The sequence below is a fragment of the Scophthalmus maximus genome, chromosome 19 (genome assembly GCF_022379125.1).
Source record: "Scophthalmus maximus strain ysfricsl-2021 chromosome 19, ASM2237912v1, whole genome shotgun sequence".
NCBI classification, from domain to species: Eukaryota; Metazoa; Chordata; class Actinopteri; order Pleuronectiformes; family Scophthalmidae; genus Scophthalmus; species Scophthalmus maximus.
Genome location: NC_061533.1, coordinates 13,094,462 through 13,116,737, shown reverse-complemented (window position 1 = coordinate 13,116,737; position 22,276 = coordinate 13,094,462). Strand labels below are relative to the sequence as shown.

General features: G+C 42.6%; 4 protein-coding genes across 4 annotated transcripts; 3 read left to right on the top strand and 1 right to left on the bottom strand.

The window, feature by feature from the left end:
- Positions 1-1,110: 1,110 nt before the first annotated feature.
- On the top strand, positions 1,111-6,427 carry tmem119a (transmembrane protein 119a). The gene is made up of 2 exons (XM_035639077.2): positions 1,111-1,261; positions 4,263-6,427. The coding sequence occupies exon 2, from the start codon at positions 4,273-4,275 to the stop codon at positions 5,005-5,007; it is 735 nt and encodes a 244-aa protein (XP_035494970.1). The 5' UTR covers positions 1,111-1,261; positions 4,263-4,272; the 3' UTR covers positions 5,008-6,427.
- Positions 6,428-8,437: 2,010 nt separating this feature from the next.
- On the top strand, positions 8,438-9,841 carry LOC118313921 (leucine-rich repeat transmembrane protein FLRT3). The gene has a single exon (XM_035639908.2). It carries the CDS (start codon positions 8,438-8,440, stop codon positions 9,839-9,841), a length of 1,404 nt encoding a protein of 467 aa, XP_035495801.2.
- A 41-nt stretch (positions 9,842-9,882) lies between these two features.
- iscu (iron-sulfur cluster assembly enzyme) lies at positions 9,883-12,718 on the bottom strand. The gene is made up of 5 exons (XM_035641231.2): positions 12,469-12,718; positions 12,156-12,269; positions 11,290-11,400; positions 11,041-11,119; positions 9,883-10,493 (listed from the first exon to the last, which is right to left on the bottom strand). The coding sequence occupies exons 1-5, from the start codon at positions 12,568-12,570 to the stop codon at positions 10,402-10,404; spliced, it is 498 nt and encodes a 165-aa protein (XP_035497124.1). The 5' UTR covers positions 12,571-12,718; the 3' UTR covers positions 9,883-10,401.
- A 163-nt stretch (positions 12,719-12,881) lies between these two features.
- Positions 12,882-20,824, top strand: sart3 (spliceosome associated factor 3, U4/U6 recycling protein). Its single transcript, XM_035641226.2, has 19 exons — positions 12,882-13,123; positions 14,435-14,561; positions 14,661-14,765; positions 14,855-15,039; positions 15,304-15,409; positions 15,922-16,046; positions 16,151-16,306; positions 16,900-17,038; positions 17,184-17,291; positions 17,389-17,466; positions 17,558-17,616; positions 17,927-18,036; positions 18,132-18,244; positions 18,332-18,408; positions 18,498-18,669; positions 18,766-19,208; positions 19,431-19,583; positions 19,718-19,905; positions 19,999-20,824. Exons 1-19 carry the CDS (start codon positions 12,914-12,916, stop codon positions 20,180-20,182), a joined length of 2,838 nt encoding a protein of 945 aa, XP_035497119.2. The 5' UTR covers positions 12,882-12,913; the 3' UTR covers positions 20,183-20,824.
- Positions 20,825-22,276: the final 1,452 nt, after the last annotated feature.

Sequence of the window (22,276 nt, the reverse complement as noted above, 5' to 3'; positions counted from 1 at the left end):
GCATTTGTGCCTGAGCCACCATAAACAACCAAACTCATTAATTCAGCGCATGCTCCATTGTGGCGCTTGAAGTCTCTGATAAAGCGCCAATCAGAAACACAACTATTGCACGTTACGGATCTGTTTGATGTGCTGAAATGGCAGATACAGAACGACACTAAGTATTAAGAATGTCCCTTTAGTTTTCAATATCAAGATGAGACAATCCTTTATTAGTCCCACTTCCGGGGACATTTGCCTGCAAAAGCTCTGAACTAGAACATTTCATAAGATAAATCATGAAAAAATGTCAAATTAACATTGATCAAACTCCTTCGAACCATCTGAAAACATTTTTTTATGTCGTCTAGTCATGAAGATTGTCCCCTTCTTTACAACTGACCAGCTGTGAGGCCAGCATCTTGCACCATCTGTCAAAACAAGTGAATAGGATAAGAAAGGAGGCTTGAGCCACCTGAAATAGATCCCCTGCATATTTACAGATGTACCCAGAGATACGGTAAGTGCTGCTAGAAGACCATGGAGTTTATGTGTTCGCCCTGTACATGTGTTTTGGGATGAAAGGCGTGCTCGGGCTCTCCACGCTGGTCCTGTATGCCTTGTAGAGACAGGCTGTAATCAACATGGACTTAATTAGAGAGGACTCGGTGGGAGGCAGAGAAGTCCTGGGACTCGCCCCGCCAAGTACAGAAATACCCATTTCCCCTAGAACATGGGACTGTTGCAGCAACTGCAGTGTCTTAGCAGGTTGTTCTTAGCAGTTAGCTTCACAGCAGAAAGATCAGGTTGAGATGTTTCAGTATAATGAGTCGAGCTTTGAAAGATTCAAGACATATTTGTGGCAAATTATGATTTTTTTTTGTATTAAAGACAATTTCTTGAGATGAAAGCGTTCTCCTTTATTTATGTTCAATAAAATGTCATCATGCGCAGTGTCACGTCTACGTAATAATTTACCCCCCAAAAATAAATGGAGAGTAAAAAATGTCTAATCCCAAATCCCTGCAGCAAAAGTGCAGGAAGATGAAGCCTGATGGGCGGTTCAGCAAAAGGGAGGGGAGTCTGAAAATAAAGGGCTGAACTTCAATTTACAGTGAGGAGACTTAAAAAAAGCACCCAGCAACATAGCAGGGAGGGCGGATGCTCGGAAACTCTTCCACTCTTACTTTCCTCCTGTTCCTGGGTCTCCCCTCTTTTTTCTTCTCTGTTGGCTGCGCTGCTTTGTGTCGTCTAGATAAACCAGGGATAACACACACATCAAGTGAGTATATGTTTCTTTTTGTTGTGAATTCAAGGTGGATGTTATCAAGGAAACAAGAAGGAATAACCGACCATTTCAGTTATTTCAGGGGAGTGCGTGTGTCCAAACTGACAATAGGAAGATTCTCTAATCAGTTTGGTTCCTATTTAAAGCTTTTGGCCTCTTTTTGCTACTAACACCCAGTAGTGGAAAATAATAAAGAACAATCAACCTTTAAGTATAGAGCAACTTTTAGAAACTACTAAACTACTACTTATACTTATACCTAGTTCGAGTATTTCCGATTTCTTCAGTTATTTATACTCCACCATGTTTCAGCTGGAATTCTACTTTTTACTCTGTTACATTTATTTAACAGCAAAAGTTAATTTGCAGATTTGGATTTTACAGACAAAACACAATCAGTTCATTAAATATGATGCAATGTTACTGACTGAAGTGCTGCCCCAATATAGGTCAAATTGTAACCTCCGGCAAGGAGATCATGTGATTGGTTCAGTTTGTCTGTTTGTTTGTTTGTCTGTTAGCAGGATTACTAAAAAAGTTATGGGCTAATTTGAATTTTTTTAAAAATAAGACATGTCTTAGTTATTGTAACAAGTGATTTAAATCGGATGGATCCAGATCCAGATCAGGGAAATTTTTGAAGATTCTTCACCAATGCGAGAAAGGGAAAAACTGCACAGCCTCGGCAGAGATGCACGTGCTCTTGTTAAATAATATGACATATAATGATACAACACTCAAAGGGGCAATTATGAGGACTTTTTATGTGGATACAGAAGTACGGTTTGCTGAGAATATGTCCACATTTACATAACTAAGAAATCTTGATACTGAACTTTTACCATAGTGTATTCTTCATTGTGGTATTACTTCTTTGACTCAAATGAAACGTGAGTAACTTATTTCCTCAATTTAAGATTCACTTTTTTAAATCTAATTTGCAATTATGTAGTTGACCGTTTTCCTTCAGCGTTTTTGCTGTTGTTGTTGTTGTTGGGGTTTTAAGCTTAAAGTCCTCAAACAAAAAAACCAAACAACTTTCCATTGTTAAAAGTGATTTAACTGAGCCTCTAACATTTTGATTAACTATCATTTGTGCCAAACATAAATTTGGGTTAATATGTTAGAAATGATGGCCAACACGTCCAGGAAATTTCCATCTTCCAAAAACATGGTGTTTGAAAATGTCGTCCTGTAAGCTTCACTGAACCAGCACACATATTACTCTGTCACACAGCGGTGTGGCCTTTTCGCAAATTCACGTCATTGGATGTCAGGGAATTGATTAATTGCATACCTGTGTCTGCATGGCCTTCAGTCGAAGGTAATGTTGGGCCTCGGGTAAAGTACAGGAAATGTATTTATGGCTGTAATTATGGGGATTCAAGGGGCAGAGCTGTTCTATAGCCGTGCGTCCATGATGAAGACCCAGATGACCATCTGGTCCGGCCGAGAGCGTGTTTGACCACAGGGGAGGGTGAGGGGTGGGGTCACTGTACAGTGTGGAACAGAGCAGCGGCAGGTTCACTATAGCATGATGCTGATTAGAAGCTCGTCTCTGCAGTTTAGCCGGTGTAATTACACACTGTGTTCAGAGTTGAACAGGTTTTAGTCGGGAACACACTGAACTCTGCACCGAAGCTCAGTTTCCTTTTGAAGATTCACTTCACACTGAGACGGAGAAAGAAAGATGGAGAGGGGGTCATGGAAGAATTGTAATGTTGGATTGGGAAGTTGATTCAGTCCGTCGCACTGTAAGTAAATGCAGGTCATTGTGGAGATGGCAGGGACACCTTCATTAGGCCTGTGCTGCTGTGGGAGGTGAGCAGCAGCATCTGCTGCCCAGTGTAAATATAGAGGCCACGGCCGCAGGTCTCCCACGCCTCTGTGCTCCCTCTGCTATACAGCTTCCTCCTGGCTTTGGTGTGGTGGCTGGGTGGCCTCCCTCCTCTGCTCAAATTATAAGGCCTCCGGCACCAAACTCACTGACTCCACCCCGAATAAGTAATGGCTACTCTGCTGCAGCTAAAATAGATCTGGTGCGAGACAGAGCGCGGCAGAAAAACCTGGGTCAAGATGGAGACCGGTGTTATGTTTCAGAAGGAAACAGAGAAGGATGGAGGCACAACGGTACAAGCAACCCCATTCGCATTTGACAAAGTCATTTAATCCATTTTTCATAGACCAATATTAATAATGCAAATTTGATTGAAGAGATTGCTATGCAATTATAATGTCAAAGCAAGTTGAGCTCAAAAAAGATAAATGTCTAGAGTGAATTCGCTTGCAGCTACAATTGTGTTTCAGTCCAGGAACGAAGGTGAAACGGCAATTTTTCTACATTGTATCATTAAATTAATGCAATTCAAACATCAAAATCTTTTTACATTAGAAACTGTTTTTTTAGTTGAAGTGTGGTAAATGTTCATTTATTATGTTTATAGGTTTCCAAATCATAGATTAATGTGTCTGCATGAGAGGCTGTTTGAAAACGATTTAGTATAGTTGCTCAACAGGTAACATGAAAAAAAATCTGAGGGGTTTCAAGATGAAGATGATGGTGAATTACCTCCCTAGGTCTCTAAGGAAGTCAACTTGAAAAATCTGAAAGAGCAAATAAGTTCATCTTTAGCTTAACTTACTGAAACACATGGACTATGTGACATTGCTTAACTGAACACAGTCATTTTGGGAAATACACTTTGTTGGTTTTCTTGGCAGGCGTTAGATGGTCTCAGGCCTGTCCATCAAGTATGAAACTATAGAGGCGGGAGGCAATCTTAACTTAGCTTAGCTGGAGGAGGCTCTGTCCAGTGTTTTCAAAAATAAACCTGTCAGTCACCTCTTGAGCCAAAGTCTGGTCTGTACTGTGAGGAGGTTGGCTGCCAAGAAAGAGTTACAACACCATCGTGTCAGTGGGTCCGAACAAGATGGGGGTTGAACTTGCTCTTTTTTTCCTGATCCCGATTTAAACAGCCTTTTGTTGTTTTTGCAGGACTCAGAAGATGAAGTCTCACTTGGTCTTTCGCGTCACATGTGTGACCCTGCTCTCACTGTGGTGTGGTGTGTGTCACTCCTCTCCTCTGTTCTTCAACGTGTCCATGGACGGCAGTGGTGACGAGGCAGAACTGGGGCTCATTTTCCCAACCTCCTTCTCCACCCGGGCGCCTGTTCACGTCACCGCAGCTACTGGAGCGCCCAGTTTCACCAACACCATCACCACCACCATGATCCGCCTGAAGGACTTCGTCCTGAGCCGAGTGGTGGACTTCCTACAGGAGAACTTGCTCATCATCATTGTTGTCACCTCTCTTCTCATCGTCATGGTCTTCATCATCTGCTGCGCCTCGGCTATGAGTCATAAGCGCAAGCTGGAGGCCTACAAGCCCCCTGCTAATCCACCCAGGAAGTATATGGCAGATAAGAATTCAGGCGAGCTCCAGGAGAGGCCCTACGCTGTCGACCACGTCAAGAGGGTCCAGACTCAGGGCATGGCCTCCCCCAAGAACCTGCGCATGCCCTCCAAGGCTCTGGTGGGAGAGAGAGGGAGAGACGTCAGGTCGTCACCTCGTCAGGAGGTCAGAAAGGTCAGGGCGCCAGAGGAGGTGGAAAAGCGCAGAGAGGAGCCCACCCTCAAAGAGCAGATGAAGCACAGGGAGGAGGTGCAGCAGAGCTCCAGCCCCAGCACCAGCTCCAGTCAGCATGTCTGCACCTGCCACCTGAAGAAGGCCCACCACTAGGTCAGGGTCAAGGATCCTGACATCAAAACAAGGTGAAATGTGTCAACCATGACACACACGTTGGCAAAATGTGTGGAAAAAAAGAGGGAAATGTTTTCAAGTGATGCTCATGCCATCTTTGAAATGCTAAAATCTAATAGAAACAATATATATGGAAAAATTAAGTCTTACATCAGACAGATAAAGTAAACACGACAGAGCAGAAGATGTGTGAGATAAGTTTCTGATTTAATGGCCAACAACTGATACCAGGGGACGAGGGCAGATATCGCTGACCTGCTGCAGTGGTCCGTCCTTTGGTTTCATCAGTGAATCTGATATCAAACCTCATTCATTTTTTTAATGAATGAGATTTTTTTTAAAGAAGAATAGTGTTGGGGGGGTTGTAATAGTTTATAAAATAAAAAGAAAAGATTTGAATTTCCCATGTTTCCCAAAGAGAAATGACAAAAGGTATTCATGTGTTTTTAATGGAGAGGTGTATTTCTCCATACACCTGCTGAGACGGAGGAACCTCCTCAGCCTGTCCGGCTGAACGCATCAACATCTTTTTTAGCAGCCAAGAGCCTTTGGGCGGAATCGATCTGTCGTTTAGACAAAAATCTTTGGTGCTGTACATAAAGCAAAGTGAGACTCCAGTAAACTTGACATGTAAGAATTTTTTCTCTTCATATCTACATTCATATTTACCTAATTTTGCTTTCATACTATTATTTTATTTGCTATCCTTTTGTATTTACCGTAATAACTTATTTCACAAAGCTTTATACCAAATGCAGAATGTGTAACTGTGTTCTTTTCTCTGGGTTGCGCAAAGTAAATAGATACATCTATCTACTATCTGTTTGTCTACATATTTATTTTGTTGATAAATTGCAAAAAAACAAATGGCATTCAACTAGTAAATACACATTAAAATCAGGCTGTTTTGGTATAAAAACTTTGTGAATAAAAGGGTTTTAGGTTTTTCAATAAGTAATACTAATGTATACGATTTTTATGTGATGATTTTGTAATGGATCCAGGACTCAAGTGCAGGGATAGTTGACCTGTTTTGTTGGCGTGGTTTCAGGGTTAAATTTGACTCAAAGTGGCTGAAAGACAAATAAATTTAGCTAAATGTGTATTTGTCATTGTTGGTTGATTTTATTCGTTTAAAAATCTCAGATTGCACCCGAGATGATAATTTTGAAAAACTCTCCAGCTCACTTCCCCATTACTTAAGTTAATGATTCTGAGCAATAGTGTGTGATAACATTTTGTTTGATATTGTCATGTTAGAAAACTTAAACCCTCTGAACCTCAGATTGGATTTTGGTCCTCACGTTCCCAGACATGCTTCCTCTGTAAGTGACAGTTCTATTGTTTACAAAAGGAGAATTTTGTTTGTGCTTATGTTTAATTAAAGTGTTGGTAACACCGTTTCTGTCATTATTGAAAATGTAGCAGTGGAAATGGTAAAAACTGTGCCAGGGTGAAACACAAATACAGGCCTGAAAAACCTACGATTAGAAAAGGCGAGGAATGTCTAAAAAAAGAAGGATGTTCGCTACGTGCACATTATGTTTAACTTGGGAATCTGTAATTTTGAGCTGCTTCCACTCAAGAATGTCAGATTTCTGAGGTCCCCTGGAGGCATAAGATGTATTCTAACTTAATATTTCAAGCCCATGAAACAACACAGCAACACCGACTTCCTTCAGTTTTACGGTTGGCCCTTGGTGAGGCAGATTGTAGAGGACGAGGGCCCCCTTTGTCCTTCACTGGCTACTGTACAAGATTGTTTAAATATTTCAACAGCAGTAAACCAGACACGTGCAGAGCTCTATCCTGGAAAACATGATCTGATGTATTGTCAAATCTTGGAGACACAGATTTGTTCCAGTGAAGTTCGAACCTAAAGTTGCATTTGTGTTTCATATTTTGAACAAACAATGAAATACTGCCCTTGTGAACAGTGCACATATCGCTTCACCTCTTATGTATGTTTGTGCTTTTCTTTACTTTTTATATCCATCTTTTCCATCTTTATATGGCTGCAATCAGACCACATCTACAACAACTCAAATGCAGTTGAATATTGTTAAAAGGGCTGAAGCTGAAAGTTCAACTAGCCAGGGATCAAACATCAGAAATGACGGCACACCGGCTTAAAAAGCAAGTGTGACCCAGTGGCACCTGAAACGTGAGCCCTGACAGAGTCTTGCTCGAGGGTCAGATTCCCAGCTCTTTTGTCGACGAGGCGCTAAATAATTCGAGAAAATACAACCCCCTTCACTTTCACTGTTCCCACTTGGAAGACACGCAGCCGGAGGAGCACTCACTCAAACGCCCTCTCACAGGGCACGTTCACCAGATGCACTGACTGGGTGAGTTTTAGCAACCTCAACCTCAGGTAACCTCAGATAAAGGATTATTTGGGACAAATGAGTTGTTTCCCTTTTTTTCGGATTTACTACAGAATTTCTCTTGCCGAACTTCTTGCTTTGTGTATTTTTGCCCGTCTTCACTGTCTGCCACTGGTGCACAACAGGGCCTCTGTGTGGATGTGAATGGTGACGAGGAACTAGAATAGGTAATTCAGCACCTTAAGGCTGTCGTTAAACTTTGATGACCATCTGCCTGAAATTGTCGTCTGTGGCAGTGGTTATCTTCAGTGGGATGGTGGATCACGTCGGCACTATGGGGGGACATGCCTGCCCATCACTCTGGAGGAGCTGATAACACTGGAATAGAAGTATGGTAAGTACTCAGACCTTTAATCATTTCATTTTTTGTCACCACTTTCTAATGAGTCGCCCTTTTTAAGTTGAGGGGTTAATAATGGGTTTATAAATTGCTTAATAAATCCTCTGGTGCTGAGAGGGACTTTTGGGTTTCCAGGTTGTAGAAGAATCAAGTCACTAATAGTCAAAAGTGGTAATGGGTTCACTTTTTGGTTAGACGTCAACTCGGGTGAAAATATTAACTCGATGTAAATTGATAAATAAACTAAAACAATTCATCAGTTCTGCTGCTAGAAATGAAGTCAGATTACATCAGGGGTCAAAGGTTCTGAGCAAACTGCAAAAGGCAGTGAATCATTTGAAATTATGATTTAAATTATCACAACCACTAAATAATCCATCAAGTCCGTGGTTGGAGATGTTAATAAGTTGCTAATAAATAGATTTTAGTCCAGATGTCCTGCACCTCTTTAAGAAAATTATAGGTAAAACAGCCCATGTGTAATGTCTCGTATCTAATCTATGAAGTATTAGTGAATTATTTGTCAACAATAGTAAAGCCATAAATTACTAACTTATATACCCTTAATAAAAGGTACCTTAAAAGTCTTTAGTAGCCCTGTTTAAATTAAAGTATGTACGTACATATTGTTTCCAGAATCAGTTTGTGGTCGTCTCTCCTCCATTGCTCCTGCAGTGAGGTCATGCTTTGGTGCGGATGTGGTGTCCTACTGGTTCTCTGCATCGGCCCTCTATCCTGCCTCACTGCGTCTCCCTGTCCTGCCGGCTGCTGCTGTCCTCGCCCGGGACTTCTGGTTCTGTGCGAGTCCCTGGGTCTCCGGTCACTTCCACGCTCTGTCCCTCTCAGCACCTCAGCTTTATCTGTGGCCAGGAACCAGCTCTGCAATGTGGACCACCTGCTCCGACCCTTCTCCAGCCTCCAGGAGCTCAGCCTCAGTCAGAACCAGTTGGCCCGCTTCCCTCGTGGCCTGCCTCCCAGCCTGGAGTCCCTGCTGCTGCAAGAGAACCGCATCACTTACATCACCGCCGGTGCCCTGAGGCAGCTGGGAAACCTCACTCGTCTAGATCTGGAGAACAACCGCATCCGTGCCATCCAGCCTGGGGCGCTCCAGGGTCTTTACAAACTGCAGGTGCTGACACTGAAGGGGAACAACCTTACAAGCCTCCCTCTGAACCTCCCCCCCTCGCTCACCCATTTGGACCTCTCGGCTAACTGCATCTCTGCCCTGGACCTGCCCTCGCTGTCCTTCCTCGTCAACCTGCAGGTCCTGAAGATCAACAGCAACTGCCTGCGCTCAGTCCCAGAGAGCGCCTTCGACAGGCTGCCGCGCCTCAGATCTGTGAGCCTCGCCAACAACCTGTGGGCGTGTGAGTGTGACATCTTGTATCTTTACCGCTGGCTGATGAGTGGCAGGCTGAAGATGGCGACAGACTTGGTGTGCACCCAGCCTGTCCATCTCGCTCACCGTCTGCTTCTGAACCTCTCTGTCATGGCAATCTGTCCTCGTGTCCTAAGGCCAAATGAGAGCATGCACCGACCACATCTAAACTCTGCACTGGGGAGAAAGCTGGACATGGTGACAGCGAGGCAGACACAACTAAGCTTGTTTGAAGATAAAAGGGATTTGGGAGAGCGAATATCAAAAGAAACCACTTTTGCTCCCTTTCCCAAAGATGTTCCCGAGGCTCGTTTATCACTGGAACACTACACTTTAGAGAGCCTCACCTATGAGGAGTGTTTGTTCCTAAATAAAACGCAGCCCGTGAGCCCGTCTCAGTTAAAAACTGTAACTTCTCTTTCTGATGAGGAACAGAAATCCAGAGACAACATCACAGGTCGATACCCTCGCAGTAACACGACCTCTGCTGAAGGGACACAGTCTTTACCCTCAACAAACAGAGATGGACCCTGGCCAACTCCTGACCCACGGTGGTTCACACAATACAAATCTGCAGTTGTGATCTCTCTGCTCGCGGTGCTGTGTGTAGTAGTAGGTCTCTTAATGCTGGCAGTGCTGCTCGTATTGAAAGTGGTACTCAGGCGCCAACAGAGGGTGGCCCCGCTCAATGCAGGATCCGGTGGATGACATCACTGAAAATGTTTTAATAATTCAATTCAAAACACAAGTCTCATACAATATTCTTTATTATGGTTTTGTATTTGTACATTAGCTGTTGACCTTTTCATATTAAATCATCCATGAGAGAGCAGTGTTTTTACAGCCAAGCCAAAATAAAGACTAAATGTCAAAATATACAAAGGAAAACAGGCTGTGACCTGGATTTATGATGCATCTCCTGTCTTAATGCGTAGAAAAACACTGCACAGTAGGGAACAGTATTCACCAATACTATGATAAAAATATTCACCATCAACTCCAAAATCAGAAAACAATTAATAAACATTTCTGATCATCTGATCAAATAAATCCATAGCCAGCGTTAACACCTGGTGTTAATTCAAGCCCACATGGCTGTGGGTTTGATTTCAGACCTCACAGCCATGGAGATTTTTAGAGGCAATAAAACTCCCAGAAATCCCAGACGGTGCAAGACCTGGTGTGGTATTACGGCAATTTATCTTCCACAGGGCACTGCACCGCTGCCAAGACAGTGGCTGGTACTGAAACCCCACACTAACTGCACATTAACTGCTGGCTTTGACCAGTTTCTCCTCCTTGTCCTGTTGTTTTATTCTGTAGTCTGACAACGCTGCTCTTATGGCATCTTCTGCAAGCACTGCAAGAAAAAGAAGGTGATTTTTACAGATTTCAGAGCATGAACTGCAGAAAAAGCTTTGGTTTCACTGGAAAATACACAGACACACATAAGACTAAAATTCTCTATTGTGGTATTTGTAAAATAACATTCAATTGCCAAATGGTCAATTACAGCCAGAGATGTTTACGGAGAAGCTACCACAGTATGGACTGTAAGGAAAAATCTCCAACGTGAGCCACATTTAAACTGTGTCCATATAGATGGGGAGCATAAAGGAATTTGTGAAAAAAATTTACAAATGTAGGGGCTTCGATACAGGACATGAAGGTTACTGGATGAAAACTGGACATCTATGGGAGATTTTGAACACATATCCGGTGCCTAACATTCTCCATCATCATCATCATCATCATCATCATCATCAAAACCCTACTTTTGAGAGGAATGATGTTTATGGAGACTTGTGATGGTCCAACTGAGACACTTTTGTTTTTTCCTTTAATATGTCACTGATATCTGTAATGGCAGCCACATGTGGCTTTGGTTTTTATTGCCTTGAACTTACTAGAGCAATGAAGTTTGACAGGAGGAAGGCAGAGTTCTTTGGCAATATCTGTGTTCTTTATTTTCAGAGCTTCATCGACCTGCAGGAGGAAATTAGAACGAACAGATCATCGACTAACTTGACAAAAAAAGAGAGGAAAACACAACAGAACAATAGACAGAACAGCAGAAAGACACAGACTTTATTGATCCCTATCTGGGAAATTAAATATATCGTCTCCCTTTTTTTATCTGTGAAGTACCAACTCACCGACTTCCCCTTCACCCACTCTGTTGCTATAGAACTGGAGGCGATTGCTGATCCACAGCCAAATGTCTTGAATTTTGCATCCACAATCTTGCCATTTTCATCCACCTGGATCTGCAACACAGAATCAAACACCTGGTAATCTGCATTTTCCACAGCTGGCATTTTGATTTGCCCCAGCAGGAAAAGGACAGGTATGAATAATAAAATGAATGATGTTTGATCTCATTTAGCTGCTCCAGTTTCATGGCCTTATCCCATTTTTCATGTCAACCATGTCCGACTGGGACACTTCAGACGGCACATCAAAAGACAACAAAGAAGATCCACATGAAGTGGGGGCACTGAATAGTAAGCACATGGAATAGAACATAAATTCTCATAATTGAAAAATAGTTAAAGTTCTGTCATCTAGAATTAAAGTGACAGTTTTTCCATCATAAAGTGCTAGTGCAATGTTAGTAAGATGCAGATAAATAAATACAGACATCTTCAAGTCCCATCACAAATAAAACTACAACCTATCACTACAAATCTAAACCAACATAATCAATAATTAGACTACAACGGACCCTAATACCCTCAATACAAACACTAAGAAATACCACGGAAATAAAAATCGAATCAATAAAAACTTAGCAACCAGAATTTCTTGTAATGCATGTATGAACATGTATGCATCGTCACCATGACCCTCATCATCATCATTGTCATTGTCATCACACTTGAACTGAACAAAGTCATTGTTATCAGTAACATCTTTAGTTTTTGTACCATGTCAAATAAACATGTTCTGTGATAAAGGGGGCAGATGGAGTAAGAAAGTGAAGCTCGTGGGGGCAGTGACTGGGCTGTGACATCGGCCTTACCTGGAGTTTCATTACATCACCACAGGCTGGTGCACCCACCAACCCAGTCCCCACATTCTTGGAGTTCTTGTCTAGAGAGCCCACGTTCCTGGGGTTTTCATAGTGGTCCACCACCTGCGGGAAAAGTCACAGATACAGAAAGCAACGTGTTACCGTTTTTAGCGAAAGTTGTAACAACAAAACAGATAGGACGCTACTGGTAAGGTTAGCTCCACCCACTGACAGACGGTCAACACGGTGCAAGGCTAGATAACTGTCAGTTGGTTGGTTACAGGTATCATTTGAAAACATAATTCATGTTTAAGTCGGTTACCTTTTTGTGGTATGAACGGAGAGGACTTAGTCCCGGAATCAATGACCGCCTGCTGAACAACAACAGCGAGGTCGCTGTGTTTCGCAAGGAGAAGGTCGCCATGTTGGTTCAGATGCCGTAAGTGAACGGAAATGAACGAGAGCGAAGGCACGAGAGGAGGAAGAGGACGACGTTTTGTTGACAAACAAGCGAAGAAGGGCGGTTTCGGGGGTCTCTCCGACGGAGCAGCCCCCACTAGCGGCCGAACGCGGTCGTTACACGTTGTTGGGGGGGTCGGGCCTCGGCGGGTTCAGCGGCGGGCTCCTCCCCTATGGCTCCTCCCCTATGGCTCCTCCCCTATGGCTCCACCCCTATGGCTCCACCCCTACGGCTCCACCACTCACGGCGCCGCAGCCGCTGCCGCCACTGGCTCGTAGGCTGTTACCAGGCAGACAGACTTTCCAACATGGCAGCGTCGAGCAACGCAGAGCAAACGCAGTTGCAGGATATGGAGGAAGAAGACGCGGGCATGGAGGAGCGAGAGATGCAGTCGGACGACGACGGGGAGGAGGAGGAGGAGGGCATGGGAGAGGAAGACAATTCAGACGACGAAGAGGAAGATTCGTCCGAGGACGAGAAGGAAAATGAAGCCGAAATCCAGCGTTTGGAGGAGCAGGTAATGATCCAACAACCGGAGCAGGGCTGAGTTGACTCAGCTACCCGACGTGCTAATGGGAATGAATGGGCGGTAAACACGGTGAAGCTACAACCCGCCGGACGGCGGTGCAACCGTGAGCTGCTCTCTCCGGCTCTGGTTCAGCAGAGAGACGGGACATGTGACGATGTTGGCCGCCGTCGATAAGAACAATTAAACGTGTGCGTATGATACGACGCCATTCACTTCGCTGTCGTGATTAGCCGTCGTGCTAATCTGTGATGCTAATGACACATGCGTCTTTTCAGTCCATTCAAACTTTACAGCCCGCAGCGGAGAAGTGAACTCTTGCTTTTGTCTCTCACACACACACACACACACACACACACACACACACACACACACACACACACACTCTGTCCTGACTGAATCGACTCTGACACTTCAAACGTGTTAAATATGCAGGATTAATAACTCCTCGTTATTTAACATTATTGGATTTAATTTGTACCAAAACCGAGTCTGAATCGTTGCTGCAGCATGACCGATGAGTACTTATGGACCGGCTGCCAGTTCATTTAGTCCTTTCACTGGATCAAATCTAATCATCATTAACATCGTTTATGAATGTTTTTCGATGCTTTATTCGTTGCTATGGTTGCAGAGCCCAGAGTAAGAGTTAAGGGCAGCAACTAATGATTAGTTTTCATTATTGATCAACGTGTCAGTTACTTTCTTCATTCATTTTCTAAAATGTAAGTAACATAGAGACGATCACCTGTTAGACTTCCTTTAGCCAAAGGCGATATTCGGGGAAAGAGGCTTGTTTTGTCTGAAAATTGATGAGAAATAAAAAATTAAAAAACTCAAGGGCACGTCTTCAAAATTAACAAAGGATTGTATTGTATTGTACTTTTTGTCGAAAAGTCTCTTAACAGGATCAGTCAGCAGATCATTTCAACTCTTGTATTAAATTGCATTAGTTTAGTGCAGTGGACCCAATACACTGTCAGCTGAATGTATTTGGATCTGTGGCCCCCACACATCTGTCGAGGCTTTGTCTCATATTTCATGTGGTTTCAAGCTGTGATTGTAATTTCACAACTGTTGTGATCAAAATCTGTGAAGTAGTTATCGCTGTTCAGATGGGGAAGTATAAAGTTACCTCGTTATTAAGATGATATTCAAATCTAATTATGATATCAGTTTTAATATTTTCATTGGTAGCAGTGAACTAAATCACTGCTGAGTAAATGCAGCAGGATAATTGGTTAATTAGTATATAATTACTTGTATTATTTAAACCCCACCATCTTTGTATGACTTTTTCAGCTGTCGATCAATGCTTTCGACTACAACTGCCATGTGGATCTCATCAAACTGCTGAAGCAGGAGGGAGAACTTGTCCGCCTGCGAAAGGCAAGGCAGAAGATGAGTGAACTCTTCCCGCTCACTGAAGGTTGGTGTATGTCTTATATGCGTTTCGGGGTCAGAACAGTAAGTTGAGAGCCCCTGCATTGTTTGTGCAACCAAAATCTCATTTGGTTTAATCCTGCAGAGATCTGGCTGGATTGGCTCAAGGATGAGATCCGTCTGACTGAGGAGGAGTCAAACCGGGAGAAAGTATATGAACTTTTCGAGAGAGCTGTAAAAGACTACATCTGTGAGTGGATTGCAGCGTCGTTACTGCCTTTGTTGTGACATTTAGTTATTACACGATCTTGACATTTAAACCCTTGTCTTGATCCCAAGGTCCAGAAATCTGGCTCGAATATGCTCAGTATTCAATTGGTGGTATGGGCTCACCAGGTGGGATAGACATGGTGAGATCCATCTTTGAGAGAGCGGTGACAGCGGTTGGACTTCACATGACCAAGGGACAGACGGTGTGGGAGGCGTACAGAGAGTTTGAGAATGCCATTCTGTCCACTGTCCAGGTTTGTGTTTCCATCACAGGAAGAGATCTTATTAGTGGTCCGACAGTAACATTTATTTTTGAAATGATTCAGTCAAAAATAGCATTAGACAATTCAAGACAAACTACCATACTGGAGTAAAGTGTTTTCAATCTAATAACAACACTAAAGGGTCAGATATGAAGTCATGTTTTTGAATGATAATCCAATCTTGTAATTTGTTTGATGTTAGACAACGTGTGACTTCTTTCAATTGTGACCCAATTCTATTTGCTTTCCTCTCAGCCGCCCCCTGGCAAGATTCCCAGCAGCAAGGAGCAGGAGCTGCTGAACACTCAGCTCGAGCGAATCCATACACTGTTTCGCCGCCAACTCTCCGTCCCCTTAATAGGTAAGCACGATGCCTCTTCTGTCTCGATGTGCTGCTGTAAAATGGGCAGAATTCTCGTTGTGAGAGCTTCGTGTCATAGCCCATCTGAAAAAGAGAATCACTATGTTTAAAAAAAAAGAAAAAAAAGAAGAGAGATAACGCTGCCTCGTGGGATAAGTTGAAAGTGGCACCGTGGTGATGTGACCTTTACAATACAGATTTGGAATAAGAGCGCCCCAGATTCAGGAGTGGAAAAAGGTTTGCCACAAGATCTAATATTGTTTTTATCGTTTTTGTTATTCTGCCTCAGCTGAATGAAGACAAGGCTTTTCTGTAACGTTTGAAACCAATACTCTACCTTTGGGGCAGAGAATAGGCAGAGTACTGTAAAAAACAAAAACAAATTTACAGTGATGAAAATAGATACTTGTCAATGTTCCTTTTCTTAACTTTTTAACATTTTATACTATAATACCATTACTGATTATGTTAAATAATAAAGAGTGACATGATTGTGATCCATTGCTTTGCAGACATGGAAGCCACCTATGCAGAGTATGAAGAGTGGTCTGAACATGGGGTGCCGGAGACGGTCATGCGTCAGTACAAAAAGGCTTTGCAGCAGTTGGAGAAGTGCAGATCTTTTGAAGAATCCCTGGTAACTGACTTGCACTGATAATCAGCCAAAGTTGTCGTCCTCTTTAGATACTTTAAACCATGTGCAGAGTTGTGTATCATCTGCATGCTGTTGTCTTGCTGCAGCTGGTAGCAGAGACACCGAAGCTGGCAGAGTATCAGTCCTACATCGACTTTGAACTAAAGGAGGGCGACCCGGTGCGGATCCAGATGACCTTTGAGCGGGCTCTGGCAGAGAACTGCCTGGTACCACACATGTGGGCAAAATGTACCACCTATCTTGTGAGTATTAGTCGGTGTTTAGTTTGGTGCTGTCTTTTAACAGACTCTCAGTCTGATGGTGGCTTCGTAGAGTTTGATTTGTTTCACACGTCATTACTTCCCACTCTGACACAATCTTGTTTGGTGCCTAAAACTTGTCAATACTATAGCCTACAAGCAAAAGCCAAACAACTGTGACCAAAGTGTCGCAGCTTGCATTTAGCTTATTTACAAAAATTACACCCTGTGATTTTGCAAACAGCTCCTCTTGAAATTGATTCATGGGTCTTTTAACTGTTATAATGTTGTTTCTGAGGATTTACACTCTAAACTTTGACAGTAGTCAGCGATATATGTAGTCAATAATAATTTTACTCATCTGAAACGGGTGAAACGATTCTTTTGAAATGATTCCTTCCTATTGTTAAGTTTACAAAGTTTACAATTATCTTGTGGCCACAGTGTTCTTGAAATAGCCACGTCTTTAATTATTTCTGTATTGATCATATTTGAATGTTTAGCGTGTTTCTTCAGTGTTTAGTACAAACAAGCGTTTATATTAAGATTACGTCCTTTTAACCATTTTTTTCATTTGTGGTCTCTGGGCTCTTTAGGACCGTCAGCTGAAGATCAAAGACCTGGTTCTCTCTACTCATGAACGTGCCGTGAGGAACTGCCCCTGGACCATGGGTCTGTGGAAGAGCTACCTCCTCGCTCTGGAGAGGCATGGAGCCGATCATCAGATTGTTTCAGGTCACTACTTTGGGGAGTTTGAGATACCAGGGAGTCGTACCTATCTTGAATATGTTCTTAAACACCTTTGGGGAAATACCTTAGATCCCAATAGTGGTATGTTGGATCTTATCATATTAACAGACCAGTCCTTTGTCTTCCACAGATGTTTTTGAGAAGGCGCTGAATGCTGGTTTCATTCAAGCTACAGATTATGTGGATATCTGGCAGGCGTACCTCGACTACCTGCGGAGGCGTGTGGATTTCAGTAAAGGTGAGAGCATTTGTGTGTGGGGGGGAATCCTCCCAAAATCTAATTCTAAATCAAGTTGTTTTTTGCTGATGGCATTTCCTGTTTTCTTATATTTAAGAATCAAGTAAAGAGTTAGAGGAGTTACGTGGAGCCTTCTCTCGATCTCTGGACTACATAAAACAAGATGTGGAAGAAAGTAAGTGAGTTTAACAGAGATTTGTTTTCTGCGATGTTGCGGTTTACATTTCATTTTGTAATTGATTGTTCTTTATGACTTGGCTCTGTAGGATTTGGTGAAAGTGGAGATCCTTCTTGTATCATTATGCAGATCTGGGCAAGAATAGAGGTAAGAATTGTTACTATGACGACCACCTTCAAGAGTTGGATTTCTGTTCAGTTGTTTTTAACCCTATGTTTCATGTGAGTGGGTTTTTAGAAGAGAAATCATTTGTAAAAGCTCAGGAGTGTACAACTACTCTTTGACATACTTGGACACCTAAATTATGAATACTATACTATACTGTATATGTTAACTATATTTCCCAAGATTTGACACTAGTTGATTAAACTTTTAAAGATAATCTTTATGTGTAAAGTGACTGATGTTCTTAAAGCAAAGAAAATTTCTCATTATTTTCTTTTTGCTCCCACAACAGGCACTCCACTGCAAGAACATGCAGAAAGCCAGAGAGCTGTGGGACAGTATAATGACAAAAGGGAACGCCAAATTTGGCAACATGTGGCTGGAGTACTACAACCTCGAAAGGTCTGTTGATCCACGTCAAAAAGGACAAAAGGTTAATTTTAGTTAGGTGCCAATAGATCAATTAACCCATATGTATGTTTTTACTTTATTCGTAGGTCGTGTGGAGACCCTGCTCACTGTCGGAAAGCTCTTCACCGAGCAGTTCAATGCACCACAGACTACCCAGAGCATGTGTGTGAAGTCTTGTGCACCTTTGAGAGGGTGGAAGGTGAGGCCCAATATTAAAAAAACAAAACAAAGTTGACAGATTAAATGAGATTTTCATGAATTACATCGTGTCTATGTTTTGTGTCAGGCTCTCTGGAGGACTGGGACGTGGCAGTGCAGAAGACAGAGACTCGACTGAACAGGATTAATGAGCAACGAGCAAAGGCAAGACCATATATCAGCACTGTACTGAGCAGGAGTGTGGTTTAGCTGCTGTTGGTAGCTAATGTTAGCATGTTGTGCCCATCTGTCAGGTGGCTGAGAAAGAAGCCAACATGGCTCGGCAAGAGGAAGACAGAAATGACCAGCGGCGAAAAGGCAAGTCTGACAAGAAGACTCAGAAAAAAGTCCAGAAGAGAACTCGATTTGGGGAGAAGAGGAAAGCCGAGCCCGATGATTATCAGGATGAATGGAATGAAAACTCGGGTAAGGCTTGGTTTGAATTAACAAACGTATTATTCTTGAGGAAAAACCAAGTGCGATATTCATTGTTATATCCGATTTGCTATTTCTCTGTGACAGAGCAAGCCCCTAAAAGGCACAGAGGAAACGGAGACCACACCACAGAGGAGCACATGGAGACTGAGGCCGGGCTCTTTGGGAGGAACGCTCCCCCGGGCTTTAAGCCTAAAAAAGCCCCGCAGGGAGCGGCAGCCACTGCTCCAAGGCAGAACGACGACAAGCCGGAGCTTCGCAATGATAAGAGCAGTGTGTTCATCAGCAACCTGGCGTACACCCTGGAGGAGCCAGAGGCAAAGCTCAGGACGCTGTTCGAGCCGTGTGGTCCCATCACACAGGTTCGCCCTGTCTTCGGCAACAAAGGCAGCTTCAAGGGTTATGGCTACGTTCAGTTTGAATCCCTGGTGTCAGTTGCCGAAGCCCTGAAGCTGGACAGACGTGAGATGGAGGGCAGGCCCATGTTTGTTTCACCTTGTGTGGATAAAAACAAAAACCCAGACTTTAAGGTAAATATGAAAACAAGTGGACAGGTTTGTTTTTATTATGGTCACCATGGCCATAATCTGCAGGTCTTAGAAATGATTCTGGGTTCAAGTCACTTAAAACTGTAAGACAGGCAAAAGGTGAATTGTATTTGGTATTAAAAAGTCTGTAGAAAGTTTTGGACCACTGCATTAATGCTGATAGCATGGAACACAAGTGACATCTTCACATTAATGTCATTGTAGGTGTTTAAATACAACACATCCATAGAGAAACACAAAATCTTCATCTCTGGGCTGCCGTTCTCCTACACTAAAGAGCAACTGGAGGAAATGTGCAAAAGCCACGGCACCATCAAAGAGGTTCGTTTGGTCACGTATCGCTCAGGAAAACCCAAGGTAAGGGATTAAAAAATATCTTGTTGATTAAGCAAATGATTTTCCACTTTAAACCACGCGGATGAAGAGGAAAGTACGGTGGTTGTACAGTGCTACTCACATCATTAACAGTGTCTTGCTGTGTGTGTCTGCAGGGTCTGGCATATGTTGAGTTTGCAGATGAATCCCAGGCGTCTCAGGCAGTTCTGAAACTGGATGGTATTGAAGTAGAGGGCAACAAAGTGTCTGTTGCTATAAGTAACCCCCCTCGCAGAAACATGATGGATAAACCTGGTTCCAGTCGACTTATGACTGACATGATGCCTCGCCAGGCCTTTGGATCGTAAGTTATTTTCTCTGCCCTTCTGAAGGTCTGCCATTCTCAAATTTGTCACAGCACAGATACAGAGCTGTGTTTATTTTCTTCTTTCTCCAGGAGAGGAAGAGGACGCACCCAGCTGTCGCTGCTCCCTCGGTCCCTGCACCGACAGAGTGGGCCCGCAAGCAAAGTCGAGAACGGGTCCGCAGCAGAGCGGGCGCCGGCAGCCGGAGTGAACGCTGCTGCAGAGACGAAACCTTTGTCGAATTCAGACTTTGCCAAGATGCTTCTCAATAAGTGAGAAGACGATGGAGAGAATTGTGACGGCCTTCACACCGAAAACCATCTTGTGTCCTTACAAATTCATTTTGGTGTTTTTTTTCCTGTAATTGGTTGACCTGACGTCCCATTTAATCTCAGTCTGGTTCTCATCATTGGTTCTGCGAGATTGCCTTAATCGCCAAACACCTGCCCTCCATCATAAACCCTTTTCAACCAAGACTTTTCACCAGTGTGACAGATTGTTTTTGTTGGGTGTGTTTGAAGGTGGCTGGCAAAGGACCTCTCGGTTCATTTTCGATTTCCAAGAGGTGTTACCAACTGACGCATACGAATCACCTGACGTCTGTTGAGCGACGCGTGTGATGTCTGTGAAGGAGTGTTGCCATTATTGTGGGAGAAAATGGAAAATATCGGGTACTTTTAGTCAAATGGTCGTTCATCAGCCTCAGCCTTTGTTGTTTACAAAAGTCGCTTCCTTCCGCGTCGTGGTATAAACCCCGCCCATTATCAGATAATCGGCTGTGATTGGACTGGCAAGTTTTCTGCCGGGGGAAATCACTGGCTGAGCAAATTTATGCTAGTTTGAAGGTGGCGAGCCGAGCTGTTTTATAAAATAAAGTGTATCATATTTGTGTAAATATACTGTTTCTCTTGTAAGCCACATGTTGGAAGGTGTCTTCTTTTGTTGTGTATGTGAAGGGGATCTGACAGAAGCATATGGAAGCATATTTCTTATAAATATTCTGAGCAGCCAAACTTGTGAATGTTGTTTTAAAGAGGATATGCAGAAGTTTGAGAGTTCATATGTGTAATATAGTGTGTGTGTACATAAGTTGAATGTGCCACAGTGATGACGAGACTTATTCTCCAGATGTTTTTATGCAACCAAGGACTTTAATGGTGTAATCTATTTTGACCTTTGAGGAAACACTGAACAAGGCTCGTAAAGATATTGTTCCTCTGACTGTATAACACGACTAAATCACTTTTTGCATAAAACCATCTCTGCGTTACCATCTGCATCATTGGTTTGATGCAATGGAGTTCCCCTAGAGGCTCCAGCAAATGAATATTAGTTAATTGGCTTTGTCTGAGCCTGAAGGCATTTTATTACACAGAGCTTCCCTCGTGTCATGTCACACTGCTAACGCTTGATAGCAAGTTAAAGAGTATTTAGATTTTACTGTCTATGATTTTTCTGATCCCATAATCACTGAAAATGTGGTTTGTCTGTTAAGGATAAAAACATCCATCATCAAATAACCTTTTAGTATCATTCTGGCTTATTTGCTGTGAAATGAAAATGATTCAGAGGGAAATTAACCATAATCCATTCATCTTTTTTTATAATCCGAGAGTATACATGTACACAGGCCGTAAATGTGGTTAATTGGCTGCTTTGGTGATGGGACACATCCCGGCCTGATGTCTCTGCTTTAGTTTGTTTCCACTGGTTTTTATATTCACTCACAAAAGAACCAGAGCTGCAGCGATTTGTGTATCGACAGAAAATTCATTGGTAACTCTTTTGAATTTTTCAAAAAATATTTAAAGTGTCTAAAATTTGGAGACATCGTTGATTTTCCTTTTCTTTCATGATGTTGAAATCAAAGGATTCAGGATTGAAGCTGATGATTTTAACATTGTTATGGGAAATGTTTCAGTTTTCTCAAGTTTTATAGACCAAACTATAAATTTATTGAGAAGAAAATAATAATTCGAAGCTCTGCAACAGTTAATTGATGTAAGATAAGACATGAACCAGTTGTAGGTGTTGGATTATAACCATTAATAATAGCAAGTACATGTGAACAGTAGTGGTATAGTCAAAAATGCACTTTTATGAAAGTGGTTTGTTTTTCTTCATGTGTGAAGTAGAGTTGACTTCAGCGTCTGAATGAACTGAGCGACAGTTGTTTCACAGTTCAGATGATTCTGCTGCCATCTACATGTTACTTCGGTCTGAGGTTCCTTTAGATGTAAGAAGAGAATCTATGCAGTTTTTTGTCTCTATTTTTCTTTGTTTGGAGTCAACTATTTATCTGGTCCTTGTTTGAATACTAATGAGTGAGTGCGCAATGTTCAATATTCTAAGTTCCAAAAGGTCACCATA

Excerpts from the sequence above, each read along its gene's own strand:
- LOC118313921 (XM_035639908.2), top strand. The coding sequence starts at position 8,438 with ATGCTTTGGTGCGGATGTGGTGTCCTACTGGTTCTCTGCATCGGCCCT.
- iscu (XM_035641231.2), bottom strand. The coding sequence starts at position 12,570 with ATGGCGACCTTCTCCTTGCGAAACACAGCGACCTCGCTGTTGTTGTTC. Across the intron at positions 12,270-12,468 it reads TCCGTTCATACCACAAAAAG|GTGGTGGACCACTATGAAAA; the intron begins GTAACCGACTTA and ends CTTTTCCCGCAG. Across the intron at positions 11,120-11,289 it reads AGTGGGTGAAGGGGAAGTCG|GTCGATGAAGCTCTGAAAAT; the intron begins GTGAGTTGGTAC and ends TTCCTCCTGCAG.
- tmem119a (XM_035639077.2), top strand. The coding sequence starts at position 4,273 with ATGAAGTCTCACTTGGTCTTTCGCGTCACATGTGTGACCCTGCTCTCA.
- sart3 (XM_035641226.2), top strand. The coding sequence starts at position 12,914 with ATGGCAGCGTCGAGCAACGCAGAGCAAACGCAGTTGCAGGATATGGAG. Across the intron at positions 14,766-14,854 it reads AGCTGTAAAAGACTACATCT|GTCCAGAAATCTGGCTCGAA; the intron begins GTGAGTGGATTG and ends CTTGATCCCAAG. Across the intron at positions 16,047-16,150 it reads GATCTTTTGAAGAATCCCTG|CTGGTAGCAGAGACACCGAA; the intron begins GTAACTGACTTG and ends GTCTTGCTGCAG.